Source organism: Antennarius striatus, chromosome 11 (assembly GCF_040054535.1).
Source record: "Antennarius striatus isolate MH-2024 chromosome 11, ASM4005453v1, whole genome shotgun sequence".
Lineage (NCBI taxonomy): Eukaryota > Metazoa > Chordata > Actinopteri > Lophiiformes > Antennariidae > Antennarius > Antennarius striatus.
This window is the reverse complement of record NC_090786.1, coordinates 12,768,397-12,786,217: the sequence shown is the minus strand read 5'-3', so window position 1 is coordinate 12,786,217 and position 17,821 is coordinate 12,768,397. Positions and strand designations below refer to the sequence as shown.

Below are 17,821 nucleotides of genomic sequence, written 5' to 3'. Positions count from 1 at the left end.
GAGGTTTTTAAACCTACATAGACATCATGAATCATTTACAGCAAAAGAAGAAATGTGGGAAACAATTACGCTCGCTCAGGCTGGTTCCTCTGTGTGTGTGTGTGTGTGTGTGTGTGTGTGTGTGTGTGTGTGTGTGTGTGTGTGTGTGTGTGTGTGTGTGTGTGTGTGTGTTTCTGTCAGTCCTCGTGTGGGCTTGGTAAGTTCCACTGACATTGTGTTTTCTCTTGGTGGTTGTTGAGTGTTCCAGTCTGGGAGCGTTGTGTGCTTCTCTCTGGCTGGGGAGCTGTAGATGATTTGAGTGGAGTCCATCCATGAAATCCCTTCGTTGAGAACGAGGCAGTTTGTTGAGTTGTGTGTTACGAAAGTGAGAGACAGACGGTGTTCTGCTTGCTGTATTTTTCAGCATAAGAATATATCATGAACCCCCCCCCCCCCACCAGACCCATAAGACCTCTGTTATCCACTTTTCAGCATGTATAGAATATTAGAGGGTCAAACACAACACCACATACATAAATACTTGGTCATGAGAGTCAGTGGGATCTGCTGGAAATGATGATTGTGCTTGATGAATTATTTCCTTGAAATCCATGTAAATAAATAGAAAAGGCGACACATGGAGAGGAAAGGGAGACTACAGAAAAGCTATACTTCATTTCTTTTCCTGGCTGTTTCAACTACTTTGATGGACCAGTGTTGACATTAGCTGTGCAAAGAAAATAAATCTACAGAGACAAGCAGATGCTTTTGAATAATGCTGCATTCAGTGTCATTACGGTGTTTCTTATTAAGATTCTTTGTAGAGCATATATTTAGTCCTAGAAGAAAGACAGAGAGGGAAAGAGAGACTTCTCTAGGTCTTTCGTATGTGAGTATTCATAAAGCAGCTTGCTTACTCCACTCTTTATAAAAGCAGCAGCTTCTCCATCTCTGCATTTCTAGTCTTCCTCCCACTGAGTTCGAACCAGCTCTCTCCTCCTCTCATCTCCACCACAAAGGGACTAGAGAAACACCTCAATCTGTGCACTTGTGTGTGCTACATCTGTGTGTCAGTGCATGATAATTTGTGTGAACACGAATGAAGGATTTTATTTTTAAGACTGTGTTTTGACCTCCAGATGATAATTGTAATCATGATGATGATAGTGGCAGTGGTGTCTGGCTCCCTTGTCCAGATTGATGCATGGAGACACAAAACACTTAGCCTAGGCAGGAGAGGGAAAGCAAAAGGAGACAGCTTGGAGGCATGTTTATCATTAATTTTAGAGGGAAAGAAAGCGTAATGTGAAGGTGTGGAGAGAAGCGGGTGAGAGGGAAGGTGCAGATACTCTGGGCCATATGCAGAAATACTTTCACTTTCTCTGGGCCACACATATAGACAGACACAAATGTCTGAGTGTTGGCGAGCACCCAAATGCCCTGCAGCCTCAATCCATACTCCTAACCTCATTCCCTTGATATGCTCCCCCACTCATAGCACCTTCCATCTTTTTTCATCTTCCTGCCACAGTGGGTTCATTGTCTTTTGCCGTTCTTAGCACCTCAACTATACAGCATGTTCACATAGTCATTATTTTCATTTTCCGTAAAGTCACAACCCTACAAAAATTCAAAAATGCCCCCCATTAAGCTATAAATATCTTCCTATCTACCTTCCCTTTTCTCAACTATGTCTTCTACCTTTTCCTGTCACTATTTCACGCATCTGTCACCATAGCCTTATGATCTCTGTGTGGTATCCTGGTAAGGGTAACATCTAGCAGCTCCATGGGTCTATTGGGAGACTTCAGCACTTACATGGAATAAGAATAATGAACAAACCTGCAGGGTGTTGATGGAAGATGGTAGGTTTTCGTAGGTTTTCAAGTATAAATTGACCTACAAAAGAGTCTGCACCATATCTGAAGACAGTCTCTTTTGGAAAATAAGATAAGATAAGATAATAATCCTTTATTGTCCCACAGTGGGGAAATTTGTGCAGGAAATAGCAGATGCCTTACTCCAGGATTTCTCATGCATGTTTTGCCCTAAATGAGCACTGATATGGACAGAAGGTAAGGCAAAGTATGTATCAAAAGTTTAACCTGTTGGATTTAAGTTGGGTTACTTTTTATGTGTTGCTCTCTTATTTTAATTGTCGTGCAATTTGTTGTTACTTCTTCAGATTGAGCCACTTGTCTCTGAAAGTCTGCAGTTTATATATGTTGTTGTTTATTTGTGGGTCTACTTGTGGGTCTTTGCCATACAGGGAGGAGAAAGTACTTAGCAGTTAGTGGCAACACACTGCCATTCTTTAAACAGCCTTCACACACCTCATTAACTCTTTTAATGAGTTTGTAATCAGACACATTCCCCCTCTGTCTTTCTGTCCTTTCCCCTCTTTAAGGGGACAAATAAAATTGGGAGAATTTGGCAAAGATAAACATGTCCTTATCCTGCAATTGAGACAAGAGTTCAAGGAAAATAAACAAATTTTTTTAGTTACATGCACTAAAATAATGAAGTTAAACATTGGCACATATGCAAGCAGTACACAGGCACCTATATTCAGAAAACATTTTTATAATGCATATGTAAGTGGTTTTTTTTATCTACTAATGTACAATGAAATTGGAGATGAATCAGTGATTAATAAGTGTAACAAAGGACAACGGAAGTCTTAACAGCACTATTATAACGACTTCTATCCTGCACTTCCAGATTATTTTCTAAATTTGTTTGACGTGCAAGAGCCCAGTAAAATAATCTGGATTATCACCCCACATTCACCAGTAGTTTGGTGTTAGATCACATGCCATCTGTTCTGTCAATCCACACTGAAGTACACTGTATAATGAACTTTCAAGTTATATTTAATCACTTGGTATTTAAGAATATTTATTGAAAAATAAGATTAATTTCAGTCTCATTTAAAAACCTTAAGAAAAAGTATCTTGAATCAAATTTTAAAAAGTCATAACAGTTAATGAGTTTGAGCTTCATTGTGTAAGTGAAGACTGATTTAGAGGAGACTTTGACGTAAATTAGGGCTTTGTCAGAAAAGCCTGAGGTGGTTGAGTGGCTGCAGTGTCCCCAAAAACTCCTGTAGCTGTCTGAAATAATATTAGTCTGCAGGATTAAATATGTGATTAACATAAGCATGAAAAAAGTATGCTGAGCTTTTTGCACTGTGTTTGATTAGCGAGATTAGCATCTGATTAGTTATGCAGCAAAAGTAGGTACTTGAGTCCCACAGAAGATGGTTGAAGTTGTATACAGTAAAGTGCTGCGCACTGAGATAGAGATCAGAGGTTAATGGCGTGAATCAGACAGGAACCAGACATTACCTTCGGTAGCTAATCTCCAGACAAGGCGCCTTGAGCTATGTCTGATAATGTTGCTAATTATTTCAGACATACACTCTGCAGGGACTCTTGTAAATAGGAATATCTGTAGCTTAGTTTATTATCAGAGTTCTTTACACTGCCTAAATGATACCACTGTTTGTGGTTTTGTAAAATTGAAACCTTAAAATTTCTGACCGCAGCATGCTAGGGACTGTAGCTACAGCGAGGACACACCTGAAAACATGTGTGTTACTTTGTCATTAGAGATACAATGGGAATGAACTGCAAGCAACGTCACCCAAAGGGAGCCAGGCCGCATTAATGAACTCACTGCCCACATTGAGGTATGTAATGCATTACGGCAAATCTATAACAGGTCTTGGCTGCTTGAACATTGACATAGCCACACTCACTCTCACTCACCCCAACATTGATTCACACACCTGTAATGAAAAGGGACTGGTAGGCCTGCTGTGTGCAGGAAATAAGGAAACAAAATTTGCAGGTCTGACATTGTTACAGCACTCTCTGAGATGTCTGGGGGCCTGGAATGGGGCAGGAGGCCTCTACCATGCCTGAGGATAGCCTTCATAGCTCTGTAATGAGTCTGTGGAAGCAGTTGGTGCAGTGGAGAGTGCGGAGTGGCTTTGAGGGTTTCCATGAATTCTTTTAGCCTGAACAGAACTGAGGAAGAGAAGTGAGTCTGAAGTTCATTGTCTGTACTTCTGACCTTCAACCTTTGCTGCATTCTGCTTCTGCATTTGTAGTATATTGCTAGTTTAATTAATTTTCAACCTGGGATGACCCTAGCCCTCACCCTGATAGAATACATGGTGTTATTCCCTGGTGTTGTACAATATGCTATACTGCCAGCTATGGGCCTCGTTTCCAAACTATGGCGTTTTCACTCATTTTTGCATGTGCATGAGGATGTTCTCCACAATAATGCCACATGAACATGAAATGTTTTAAAAATCCAAGCAATTTCATAGGTTAGCACCATGTCTATGGATGTAGTGAAAGAGGACATGAAGGTAGTTGGTGTGAGAGAAGAGGATGCAGAAGACAGGGTTAGATGGAGGCATTTGATTCACTGTGGCGACCCCTGAAGGGAAAAGCCAAAAGGAAAGACTCAAAGGCACAATGAATGAATGGAGAAACAAAGGAAAAGAGGAAAAGAAAGTTTTTGAATCTGTCATTTCTTGCCATACCAGTTTTGTTTGTTATATTTTTATTATCTTTGTGTTGCCTTCAAGTAATGCATTGTGGTGATGTTTGTTGAAAGACTTTAAAATCAGATTTATTGTCATGACTTAGTGATGGAGACCATGGTGGCCAATATCCCTCTTTGTGGTGACTGTTCTCACATAATCATGTCTGTTTTTGAAGGGATCCTAAAAATCTTCTTCCAAACTAATCAGAAATGTCAAACATCGTGGAGCCAACACACAGATGGGGCTGAGCATAGAAAATACCAGTGAGGGGCAACCACAGACTATGTAAAATACAGCATGGTCTCCCACAGAAATGTCCTGTTTGCCGTTTTAAGAATGTGTAAATGCAGAGATGTAGAGTTGCTAAATTTAATATTGCTCTGGCTCCTGTAGGAGTTCAACCTCTCAATAAATCCTTAGAGGACCCAGAGACTGTCGACTCCAAACCATGACCACTGTGATTATTCTGTTATATGTGACAGAGGAGACAACAAACCAGGCAGAAGGAAAAAGGCAATATAAGCAAATGAGAGAAAGGCAGACTTTCTGGCACGATAGCCGGATCATTTAGGGCTGTCATGGGGCTTTTTTGGGCACACATTGTCTCAAAATTCAGACCTACAGTCGACCTCCCACGACTTGAGCTTTTAATCCAATCAAACAGCACCATAAGTGGGAGCAAATAGATCACTCCAGCCAATCCTGTTATAGTAGGCTAACAAGCTTATGGTCTTTTCAGTTTTCATTTTATTATAAACACACATATGAATGAATGTATATGCAGTGGTCTCACGTTTGTACCGAGGGCGTAGCTCCTTCATGCTTGTCACACAGACAGAGTGAAGCAGAGGAAAGGGTTTGAGTGACGGTAAACCAAGCTGAGAAGTCGGTAGATTACATGTAATGTAAACTTCCCCCAAACCAAAGAGGTGTTAAGTTGACTCCAAGGTACCAACCAGGACAAAATATCTGAATTTTTAAAAATGCATCCCTACGCAGCTTGCTGCCACCCATCCAGAGTCTACTATGCTGAGTGTGACACAGTGGAGCCTGCCAGACACAGGAAGTATGCATGTGATGAGATGGTAAAGGCAAAAAAATCTTATTGTTCTTGGCCTCAATAAAAGAAAAGATTACTTACTTCAAAAGCTTTCTTAGGGAAAATTATGACTTATTTAAATGTTAATTATGACCCAACTTTTCTTTAATACTGTGATTAATCACTAAAACATGTCATCTATAAGATTATTTTTCATTTGAAAGACTCCACCTGCCATTTCACACCCTCAAAATAACAAAACTAGTGGAAACTCAGGTGTGTTTTATCAAAGTTGTCTGGTCTTTTTCTTGAATTACAGCTCTTGTCTTTCCTCCTCTCACCTTGCACCTACAGAGCTCTACTGTTGTTGTTTCTGGCACTCAGTCAATGCTGCCGTGGCACAGTAATCTGCTATCATCACCTATCGTTACCTGGGAGAGAACACACACATACAGATACCGAAAAGACATACCACACTCCTCCTGGATGTCCGGGGGGGGGGGTTGTATTAACAATGTGTCTTTTCTATACGGCACTGTGGCGTCTGTATTACTGTGTTAGTGTTTGTTGTGGGAAGGTGAAGAGAAGGTGAGAAGATTAATTTTCATCAGAGAGAATGTGTGGCCAGGTAGACCAAAAGCATTCCTTTCACGTAGAGTTACCTTCATAAGAGGCCTCGATATAGACTGGGTACCAGACTGACTCAGCTTTCAGCTCTACACTTGCCAAGAGAACAACAAAAGAACTGAATTGCCAGTTATTTTGGCACAAACACTGAATGGTTAGGAGACATGAGGCTGGTTTGATGTTTGAGATGATCCAGGAAAATGTGCTGACTGATAGAATAGATTATTTATGGGGTGGGGGGTGGAGATTATATATCTTGATGAAATTAAATAGAACTCAAAATCACTCGATGGTAAAATTAAAACGTGCTATTTGACGAACTATTTCCCATCTTTCAACACAAGTCAGCAGTGTGTTTTTCATTTGTATTTCATTGAAATGCTTCACAGTTATGATTAGTGATTTGCGTATTTAGTTCATTCAGGATAGAAACATGTTCATTTTATGGCCGTGTCATGTCCTGACATGTCGTATTAAATGCACGCTCATCTAATGGTGTAATGGCTGTGAAGATAGAGCTAGACCCAACAAGTTACCACCAGCATACATTATCTACAGGACCATTCACCGAGCATATGCATTAATGTCTCACAAAGTCCTGAACTGTGCATGTTCAAGTAAAATATGTCATTTTTGTCATTTTATTTTGTTTACCCCTTCCCTCCAATTTAAACAAAAATAAACATGCAAATTCCATGATTAATTGTGGAGAATTTTGCACTGGCCTTTGGAGTGCTGCTTTAATTTCTGCTGCCCCATAAAAACACAACCACCCATTCATTAGATAGATTGCACAACACAACCACTGTGGTGTGTGTTCTGCTCCCCTCCTTTGCATCCCATTTGAAATAATGTGTGTGCAAACTCTGTTTCAAGGACAGTTCTGACATGAAAATGATTTGAGGCAGATTTGGGAATTTTAACATTCATCCCACAGGGTTACGACGGGCACGGTGACTTGTGTGCATCAAGACAATATGAGTTATATGGACAGTAAATAATTATATATCAACTAAATCCTATAGAGAGCAGTGTGTGCTGTGGATTTATAGACGTCAGCTTCTCTGTGGGTGACTGTAAGTACTCTGCTCATGTAAGACCAATGTGTGTGTGTGCGTGCTTGTGTGCGTGCGTGTGTAAGATGGGTAGAGCCTTTCTGAATGAAGTTAGCTTAAATGATGAACAAAAGCCATTGATTAAAACTATGGCGACCTGTTCTCCCCTTCTTTCTTCCTAACCCTTTCCTCTCAGAGTCACTTTCCATAGATGCGCACTTTTCGAGGGCCTAATTTGTGCCCGCTGTTAATTTTTGGACACAGACATACAGCTTAAAGCTGAATGATAATGTCCTTTGTGCTGCAGTGTCTAAATGAATCCAATCCACGGGATCAGCAAAGACTCGTCATTGGTCTTGGTTTGTTTGGTCTGAGGGTAGGGTTAGGGTTAGTGAGTTGGACCAGAGCATGATGGAAGCTTACAGAGGAAATTTTGGTATGAGTGAATGCAGAATAATGCAGCTACTATAAACTAATCTTTCCATTGTGGTGAGTGCTACATGCAGTCTACACCTCAGGGGCTTGGCATTAGATCTGAGCAACCAGCTTCCGTTAGCTTTCTGTTCTGCACTGATGAGTGTGGTTAAAAGAGGGAGTGGCACTGCATCGAGTTTGAGTTCTACTGGTTAAAAAACATGCCTCAGACACTGCAAAGAAGTTTGCAAAGGAAATTGGTGAAACGTGTTAATATGATTTCATGAATTAATTTTTACAACTCACATCCTCCCCAACCAATGAAGTCAAACCAAACCTCGAAGATGTTGATGTTCAATGCCAACTTATTTTCTCCACAGAGATCTGAGTGAGAACTTCATCCAGTCCATCCCCAGAAAAGCATTCAGAGGAGCTACAGACATCAAAAACCTGTGAGTACCTCAGTCCACGCAGGACGGATGCACTGGCTTTTTCTCTTTCCATTTGTGATTAATATTAATGAAGACATACAAAAATGCACATTGTATATTCCCAGAGGCAAAATGTATTTTAATCAATTAAGTAATGGTTTTAGCTCTAGTTGGTACTTGGGATGTTTAAAACTCATTTATATCAATCATTAAAAGAGCACCAAAGGAGGACATAAAAGTGTGAGCTCCGTTCACAACACTTGCAGTTTAATTCTAACCGTTAAAGTTTTTTTATTTATTTGACTGTGCTGATGGACATAGATACGATTAAAGCATTACTGTTTGTGTGTTTAGCAACAACATCTGATGCAAATGTTCAAATTATACCAACATTCCAACAGTCATATTTATGTTTCATCTCATTTTGCTACTCTCCCTGTTACATTAGCTGGAATGACCAAACCAGGATTGATTTACCATAATCCATCTGTGTGCTGCTTACTGTATCAATGATTACAACTTGCTCGTAGGGAGGCAGAAAGTTATATGTACGTGTCTCACATAACAAAACCTGTCTTCCTCCTGTGTGCTGTACAGTCAGCTGGATAAAAACCACATCGGATGCATTGAAGATGGAGCCTTCAGAGCTCTGAGAGGCCTGGAGGTCCTGTAAGTATCTGAAGCATTGCTTTTCATCAAAACTCATGCTGAAATATCCCATTAAAGCACTTAGTTAAATGAAAATGTTGTTTGTGGCCTACCAGCAACCATAACTAACACATACATAGTGCAGATCTTTAATTAGAATGGTTGTAGTTATTGTGCATAAATACCCCCAGTGGGTCTCATGAGGGTTCCTGCATCACGAGGGGAAAGATCCATTAACTCATTGTTCCACACAGTTGACAGCAGCATTCCCCTCCATCACCTTAACACCCACCAGCTCCACCTCCATCTACACCCCACTCAGCCATCTGACAAGAGAGCTGTACTCATCATGAGCACAAATCCCATTCAAGACAGAATTCTGCCATAGGTGCATTGGTGGCCATGATAAGTAGTTATTTTAAACCATTCAATTAATCATTCCTTGTCAAAAATCATAATCACAGGCCTCAGCTAGCGCTCTCCACCTTAAACAATGTAGTCTAACAGTGAGGGCTGGTGGACAAAGACACTTTGACAGCTATGATTTTTAACGGTGAAAGACGGTGTTGTGTGTTTGTGTTTCTGAGGCTTTTTGGGGGGTGGGAGGATGGAGAGACAAAAAAGCCATTAAAAGCAGCTTTCACAGCGTGGATGAATTGCAGATGTAGTGATAGAGTTGTTATAATGGTGTAAGAAGGGATGGGGGTGTTGCTCTGATGGGACTGTATGTATACGTTTTATGGGGGAGGAGGAGGACAGGTTGTAGTGAAGGGGGGAGCAGGTTGAAATATGGTAAAGGGCTATTAGGCTGATTGAAATGACCTGATTCTCTCACTGCAGCTGATGCCCAGGGTTCAAGGGAAGTCTGTGCGCTTCTGTGTATTGCATTTCTTCTGATCTATACGTTGGGAGCGCTAGAATCCAAGCTCATATGTGTGTGCTTTTGCACGCGCAACCATATTTGTGTGTGAGAGGTGCAAAGGCTTTCCATCTGGGTGTTATGAGGTGTTATTTTTCCCAGCGGGGTGCCACAAAGAGAGACAGGGTGAAAAGAGATGGGAGTGATTTTTAAAGAATGGAATGGAAAACAACAGTCGCAAAACATCAGTTTTTGAAAATATCTCTTTGCTATGCAGACGATGTGATGTTGCTCACTCTGTTCTTTTCACAGAACGCTGAATAACAACAACATCAGCGGCATCCCTGTTTCCAGCTTCAACCACATGCCCAAGCTACGAACCTTGTAAGTCACAGCTAGCGTACAACAAGGCTCTCTCCTTGTCTTGTTTTTGTCTTAAATTATACGGGCAATCTTCAACATGAGAACACAATTTGTTCCAGGAGGAAGTTGAATTGCTCGTAAGTTGTTATTTATTAATTTTTAATCTACAATTACTATATGAGTTCATTTGAATATCATTACTACTATGAATAAGAAAGTACTGTTCAAAGAAAGACTAACAGGACAGAAAAATAATGCATGATAAAATAAATATAGGTACAGGTCATTTTGAATTCTTGATTATATGGCGGTTTTTCAGTTTTCAAAAAAATCACAGAAAAAATAATATTCAAGTTTACGTCATTTGCTTTGATTTAACCTTTGTCCACCACAAATATTGGACTCATAAAATCACTACAAAACTGTTAAAAGCGCATAATATCATGTTACTGTACTATAAATAAGAAAAAAATGTATAATCATATTAAAATACGTACATATAATTCCAATGTTTACCATTAAGCATCACGTGTGGCGATTGTATTGAGTTCAGATTAGTTTAGGGTAAACCTTTGTTCCTTACAATTTAATACCTGAGGATAAAAAGTAGGAAACACTTCAAGGAACTCTCGACCAGTTTTTAAGCACATCCAACAACAGTCAGAGTCAGACGTTCATTTTGATGAACCACAGTGCTGTAGCGTGTAGCACATAGCCTATAGTTAGGGTGAAGGAAGAGGAGGAAAAGGGGGAGTTATTGTTGGTCAGACGCAGAGTTGTCGTCAGAGATGGTCACCAGTACCACTGTCTTTAGTAGACTTTGCTTTGTCATCCATGATAAACAGTGGAGTATCCATTGTACGAAGCCTGATGCTCTGAGTTGTTCAGAGACAACAACAAACAACAACAAGAGGAGACAAGTGTTGGAGATCCACTGCAGTGCTGCTCGGAGGGGGTTGTGACAGACAGGGGAACTGCAGGACAATAGTCAGATATGGCAGCGAGCGTTTGTTTGTATTTCCAAATGTTCCTAATTTCAATGTTTGTAAGTTGAGGACTACCTGTATTCCATATGTAAAAAAAAAAAAGAAATTCTGAAGTCCTATCAGATCTCAGAGTTACAGATGCAGGCCCATGAGAGGCCACTTTAGCCACAGAGTACCCTAGAACAGTCTGTAGAATTGCCAGAGTCCATTATCCCCTGCATCTGAAGCACACACAACAACAACTGGCCCAGATAGACACAAATAGCCTTGGAGTCTATTGTGTGTTGTGTGTGATTACTATATCTAGAGTTAAGTACAAATTAAAATAATTACGCCTGCTAAAACTCAGAGTCATGACTCCTTGTGGCCACACTTATTGTGGTGGCTTTTTGGGCCTCTTCACTCCCAGTGGGGGTTTATTATATAGCTTTTTTGTTTACGTGTGCACTACTTGTTTGTGCTCATGAGTTTGCAAAATGAGCATATATGTTCCAGAGGTCCACTGCACCACAGCTAGAGTTATTCTGGTCAGCACAGCATTCCATAAATGCCGTGTGAGTATTGGGTTTAGACAAATTCATAATGCGCCATTACAATCATCCACGTAGCGTATTGTTCGGCACGTTTCACCACAGGTAGTGGATTAAATGAGTTCTTGGCAGGAATTAATGGCATTTGTGTGTTAAGCTTGGGGTATTTCAGATTTCAAAGACGCCAGAGGAAATCTTTAATTCATTTATGTTGTTTCTTTTTTTTAACAGCCGTCTCCACTCTAACAATCTGAACTGTGATTGTCACCTGGCCTGGTTGGCCCAGTGGCTCAGACAAAGGCCAACAATTGGGCTATTCACCCAGTGCACTTCCCCTGCAGAACTCAGAGGACTCAACGTGGCAGAGGTGCAGAAACACGAATTCAGCTGCTCAGGTAAGACGTCACAGGAGGGATACTATATGAACATTGCATTTCTAATTGTGTGTTTAGTCTTTTTTACATCAAGTTTTTCCAAAAAAAAGCATGAAATACTGAAATGCATACCTTTGATCAAAATTACACATGCATGAATCTTTCTGTTCTTGCTGGAAGATATCGTCCTCCCGACCCTTCCACTGTGTTATCAGTATGTTCACCTGGCAGTCACCTGCCTGCCTCTCTGCCCCCGGGCAACCCCCACGGCTCTCTGCAGGCCGTTTCATGTGCCTCTAAGAGCTGGCAGCGGTGCCAGGAAAACACTATGGCATATTCATCGCCAAAGTCTGTCACTACTGATGGCTGCACCTCCCCTCGCTAGTCATTATTCACGCTCCCTCACCTCCGCACGAGGATTATTGTGACTTTGAACTCTCTCTCTTCCCTGCTGTGTGTGTGTGTGTGTGTGTGTGTGTGTGTGTGTGTGTGTGTGTGTGTGTGTGTGTGTGTGTGTGTGTGTGTGTGTGTGTGTGTGTGTGTGTGTAACAGAGGGAGAGAGAACATGTGGGTGTAGTGTGGCGTACATCAGGGTTATCATATCAGGACAATGGAAAAACAGCATGAGAACCTCCACTCCCCACAAGGCCATCTCGTTCTCAGCACCAGCTGTGTGGGGTGTTTGTGTCTACGTTTGTGTGTCTCTGTCTCCACGGGTTAAGAGTTTTACACAGCTATACAACGTGACAGCACAGATCATTAACTATTCATTGGCCAGGAATAAATGCTCCAACTGCGGGAGTGTAACAATTCTTGTTATTAAAGGGTAGCAGGGAGGAACTTTGGCGTCTGGTACGATGCAGATACAGAGGTTGAGGTTTTGCATGACCCTGGAGTTGCAGCGTGTGCCAATATTAGCTTCTAGAATTGTAATGGTGCATGCTTTCTGTCAAAACGTTGTAAAATTATGCTGGTTCTCAAGAGTCATTCACACTGTCTGGGCAAAACAAACAATAGGATTAAAATAACATTCGGGACTTATTTCTGCCTCTCTGTGCTCAATCCTAGTTATGAATTCACGTAAACATGCGCACACACTAAAACACATACTCCTGGTTTCCTTTTGAGTAGATGACTGACCAGAAGTTGAACTCCCATTGCAGGACTCATTAGGGACCGATTCGCTGGCACACACACACACACACACGTATATACTTCATCTTATTTTTTGTGTGTGTTTTTTCGATGTTGAGCGCTTTGTGTTTGCGTGTACATTTAGTTTTTGCTGTGACCAGGCCAGGCCACCTGCGGGGGATTTGGGGCGGGGGTTGGTGCTGTGCTGGAAGATATGAAAAGGGAAAAGAGCAAGCCTTGTTGCTGCTACAGAGTGTTATTAGACAAAACGTCACAATTTACCGACCGTCAATCCCAGTATGAAGCCGAGAAACGTCAGGACATTTCAGTCAGTAATGAGTAGAATAACATGTTTTCTATGATGTTACTACTAATATCCTTTTTTTCCAGGCAGTTGTTTGTCATTAATATAAAAAAAAAACCATTAAGGTTAGACAATCCAGAATTTACTTAGAGCTCATTATTTTCTATGTTAACAAAGTGCAAAATTTCACCTTTGATCCATCCAAAAATTTCCTTGTGAAATTTGGACATTAAAGCAAGCCTGCAGGGCAAACACTTTACTTTCATTTTTCTTTTTAAATGCTAATCTGTGTGCATGACCAGCATCTCATGGGGTTTTGTTTTTCCATTTTCCTCTCTGACTTCATAACATCACTTTCTCGTGTGAAATTCTCATTATAAAATGAGCTTCTTTATTCCTAAAAGGTTTGAGGTGTAAGGAGAGTTACATTCTGGGCGATGATTTACATTTGTTAGGTCCTCGCGAGATAAAATGATCATTTCCATCTCTGCTCATTATCCTCTGACTATGGCATGTCTGACTGGTTTCTGAAGGAATATTAACAAACACACTATTAAAATTTGGACTCTGCAAACGTCGTGATCATTTACATTGAGTGGACTACAAATAAGAAACTGTTTGTGTCAATTTTACGGTTATATGACAGAAAATTAATTATTTTTGCAGTCATACGAAGAATTTTATATCTGTTATATTTGAGACAAATAATGGGTAACAAGGTGTGCGATGTGAAGAATTTGAAGAATGAAAACAGAAAAGAAGAGAGTGCTGGTAGACATAAATTCTGTACTAAAACGAAATTCGGTGAACAAGAAACATGAGAAGAAGCAAGAAAAAACATTTTGAAATGTGAAAAAAAATATGAGGATTTGTAACGACATAGAAAAGAGATAATGGGTTGGAGTGATTTTCATTGTCAGAGAGGGGGAGGAGTAAAATGAGGACGCAGAGGAGAGAAAAGGAGCATGAAAAGCAGCTGGAAATGGGGAAAGTGGCAGAAAGGTGAAAGCAAATAAAACAAGGGAAATAGGTGGGAGTGGAGTCGAGCACCCGGCAGACGGGAAAACGATAATTGCACAAAAAAAAAGACTAGGAGGAACCGGGGATGAACAAACGTTCATCAAACAGCTCCACCTCAAGTATACCTGTCAGAGAGCTGTCATTGTTAAGGCCACTCCAGCTGTGTTCTGCACTCCTTCTGATCCCAGGCCTGTCAGATATGCCATGTTGGATCAGAAGGGAGTACTTCTGTGCCCTACACCTGATCCCTTATCTGTCAGAGCTCTTCCATCTGAGATCACAGAGCCTCAGATCAAGTTGGCTGAGCGCCTGTGTGAGAGTTGATTCACACCCTTGATGCTATTGGTTGTGTTTACATGATTCCCAGATCTGTCAGAGCTCAGCATTTAATGTAGATCCACAGAGTGTGACCTGAAATGTTGTTTTTTTTGGTCAAATGCTCCAAGAGCAACATCCGGTAATTTAATGGTCAAACATAGTGTTTGGCAGCATTCTTTCTTTTTAGGAGGAGTGCGGACTGTGCTTTCTTTGTCACCAACTTTCACCATCACTCACTCTGTCATCCTCCACGAGTCTATCCCCCACTCCATCCTCACTCTCATGCCAACATTTTCCACAGCAACGGAGTAATAGATAGCAGTGTAATCAAATATTCATGGTTTGGAACTCGAATTAGTAATGCTGTGTAAATGAGGCCATTTAAAAGTCTGTTTTATTCATTTTATCTGGGTTAGGCTTACATACACACATCTTGTACACACACACACACACACACACACACACACACACACACACACACACACCAAACACACCATACTGGCAGTGCAAGCGCCTGCTCCTCACCATATCTTTGACAGTGCTGCAGCTATTTGAACAGGTACCTAGAGACAGTGTGATGGGTTGTGTGTTCTGTATGCAAATTGAAAAGTTAGTGTTTTAGAACAAATGGAAGTGAAGAAGAAGGGGCGGAAAGCTGAATGCGCAGAATGGCATCAATTCCACAGAGAACGCAGACTCAGGAAGAACATTTGCAGCAAGATCAATGGATGTTATTGGGAGGCCTTCAATTGGTGCTCCGACTCTATTATTCATGTCTTTCTTCTCTTCTCAATGTGCCGTGGCACTCCTTTGATAGATAACCTAGTTTCTTGCTCATTGATTCTCAAGGATGTTCGGCTTTACAATAAAGTCAAGAGCAGGGTGTTTGATTCCCTCTGTCTCAATGTCAAAACATCCCTGGGAATGTGTGTTCCTTCGGAATTCATTTTATGAAGTGCAAAGGGTCGATGTCATTAACAGCAAAGGGAGAATGTGAGCTCCTGTAATGTCAGGCAGTCGTTTTAGAATCCTGCATGAAAACGGTCTCATTTAAAACCAACCCAATCCACCTGTAGGAGACGTATCATTCCATCATGTCTCATCAGGTTGTTCTCTGCTTTTTACTTTTCCCTTCAGGTCACCAGGAATCTTCTAGCTTGCAGCCCTGCAGCGTCGGTGGAGGCTCTTGTCCTGCCATGTGCACCTGCAGCAACAACATAGTGGACTGCAGAGGGAAAGGCCTCACCGCCATCCCGGCTAACCTGCCAGACAGCATGGCCGAGATGTAAGCACCGACTTTCAGAAACAAGACAGCGTGGATAATATTGATGTTTTTTAACTGATTGATCTCATAGGCAGTTCACTATCAGCTCCAGCAAATGATGATGTAACCAGGAAGCCAGGAACGGCTGACTCTAATCTCTTCTTTTTAAAAGACTTACTGTTTATTGGATATATTATTAACACCTCACACCAATGATGATGAATATGATTTTTCAATATGATACTTTTCCAAATTATGATGATTAAAATATATTAAAGTTTAAAGATTAATTCAGATGTAAATACTAATTTTACATCAGTGATAATGATGTCAATGAGCTTCTAGTTTTGGTCACTAACTGCAACTTGAGCTGCAGGAAAGAGAAGGATGCCAGACAAACAGAGCGACATGCGCAGCACGGCGTCCATTTGACATGACGAATGCTTGAGTTTTGACGTGTGATTGTTTGTGCATATGGCCACGCAGGGGTTTAACAACACGGAAAGGATTTCAGCCGGCGGGTTTTATCTACATATGCTGTTGTAACTGGCTTCACCCAGCAGGGAGACGTTCATCCATCTGCGCGCTGACAGAAAACACATGCAGACTTCGAACGAGATGGAGAGCTCAGACAGCTGTGAACTGCATGTGAACGCTTTGCTAGCATCCCTCCATCGCTTTCTCAGTCCTCCAGCATCTGTCTGGGCATTAACTGTTTACGGGCCGACATCGTATCTGCCCTCTGTGATTTCCAGGAAGGCATACATATTCTTATCAAGGTAGAGCTTGTCCGTCTTTCTGCCCCTAGATGAAGTCTACGTGACACGGTATGTCAGTAAAGTGATTTACACGAAGAGAAAAGGGGACGATGAAGGGATGAAACCAGCTTGCGTGGTCTCCCAAGGAGCATTTGTGTGGTTAGGAGGACGCAGAAGGTTTCTAGGTCTCCTCCCCATCGGGTCTGTTTATAAATACCCAGCTAGTATGGAAGTCACAGATCTCATGTTCTCCGACAACCCTGACCCATTTATAGTGCATTCGTGTTCTCAGTTTCCTAATTTGGACGAGCAGTTCACACTCCTTTGCGTTCTTGTCTAATTTAATATCCATCCAGGAAACATTCAGATATTTTTAAATCAGTTTTGGTGGTTTGTGGAACCCCTCAACATGCCTTCCAGTTGAAATGTCCCAAAAGTGGAGAATCTCTAGGAGACCGATGTGATCTATAAGGCCAATAACCAATGAGTAGAACAAATGGAAGGACAGAGGAACGGCTGGATGATGGCGATGCCACACACTGGTTTTATATATAGTATATTCCCTGCACAGCAGATGAATAAAGAGTTTTTTAAAATTCTCATTGCCCTTCACATCTAATCGGTCCTTAACAATGCCCTGCTAATAAATTCTACTATGCTGTGATTTATGTTTTACAACACGCGTTTAAATTCATGTGAATTCCTCCTGTGCTGCCCGTCAGACCCTTTCCTTAAAGGTTACATTCCCACAATGCTCCATCTTCACTCTTTCTCCTCCAGTTTTTGTTTCTTCATCCTGCATTGGGGGGGGGGGTGACTCCCACATAAGGGGTAGGGGTGGCGTTAAAAAAAAAAAGGAAAGAGGGGGGAATTCCACTAAGTAATTTAAACCAGCAGGTTTGATCTGAGCTTGAAGTTCATTATAAAATCAGTTTCAATTACAGCAAAGCAGGCTGCTGGGTATCAAGGCCAGCCTAATGCCTTGTTAATGAGGCACTCAGAAACTCACATACACACAAAAACATACACATACTGCTCTCATTACGTACAAATCCGAGACCTGCAACCTCCCTGCCCCACTCTCCCCTAATGAATGCCAGTGTTGCCTTTATGGTTATGGGGACGTGAGCTGGTTTTCTTTGCTCCTCTCTTGTGAG

General features: G+C 41.3%; 1 protein-coding gene across 2 annotated transcripts in view; it reads left to right on the top strand.

The window, feature by feature from the left end:
- The window catches only part of slit1a (slit homolog 1a (Drosophila)), an 84,383-nt gene that overhangs the window by 40,200 nt on the left and 26,362 nt on the right, over nucleotides 1-17,821 (top strand). For both annotated transcript variants that reach the window (XM_068328332.1, XM_068328331.1), the window contains exons 5-9: nucleotides 8,056-8,127; nucleotides 8,704-8,775; nucleotides 9,926-9,997; nucleotides 11,724-11,887; nucleotides 15,780-15,927. In XM_068328332.1, coding sequence (XP_068184433.1) covers nucleotides 8,056-8,127; nucleotides 8,704-8,775; nucleotides 9,926-9,997; nucleotides 11,724-11,887; nucleotides 15,780-15,927 — 528 coding nt within the window. The remainder of the gene's footprint in view (nucleotides 1-8,055; nucleotides 8,128-8,703; nucleotides 8,776-9,925; nucleotides 9,998-11,723; nucleotides 11,888-15,779; nucleotides 15,928-17,821) is intronic.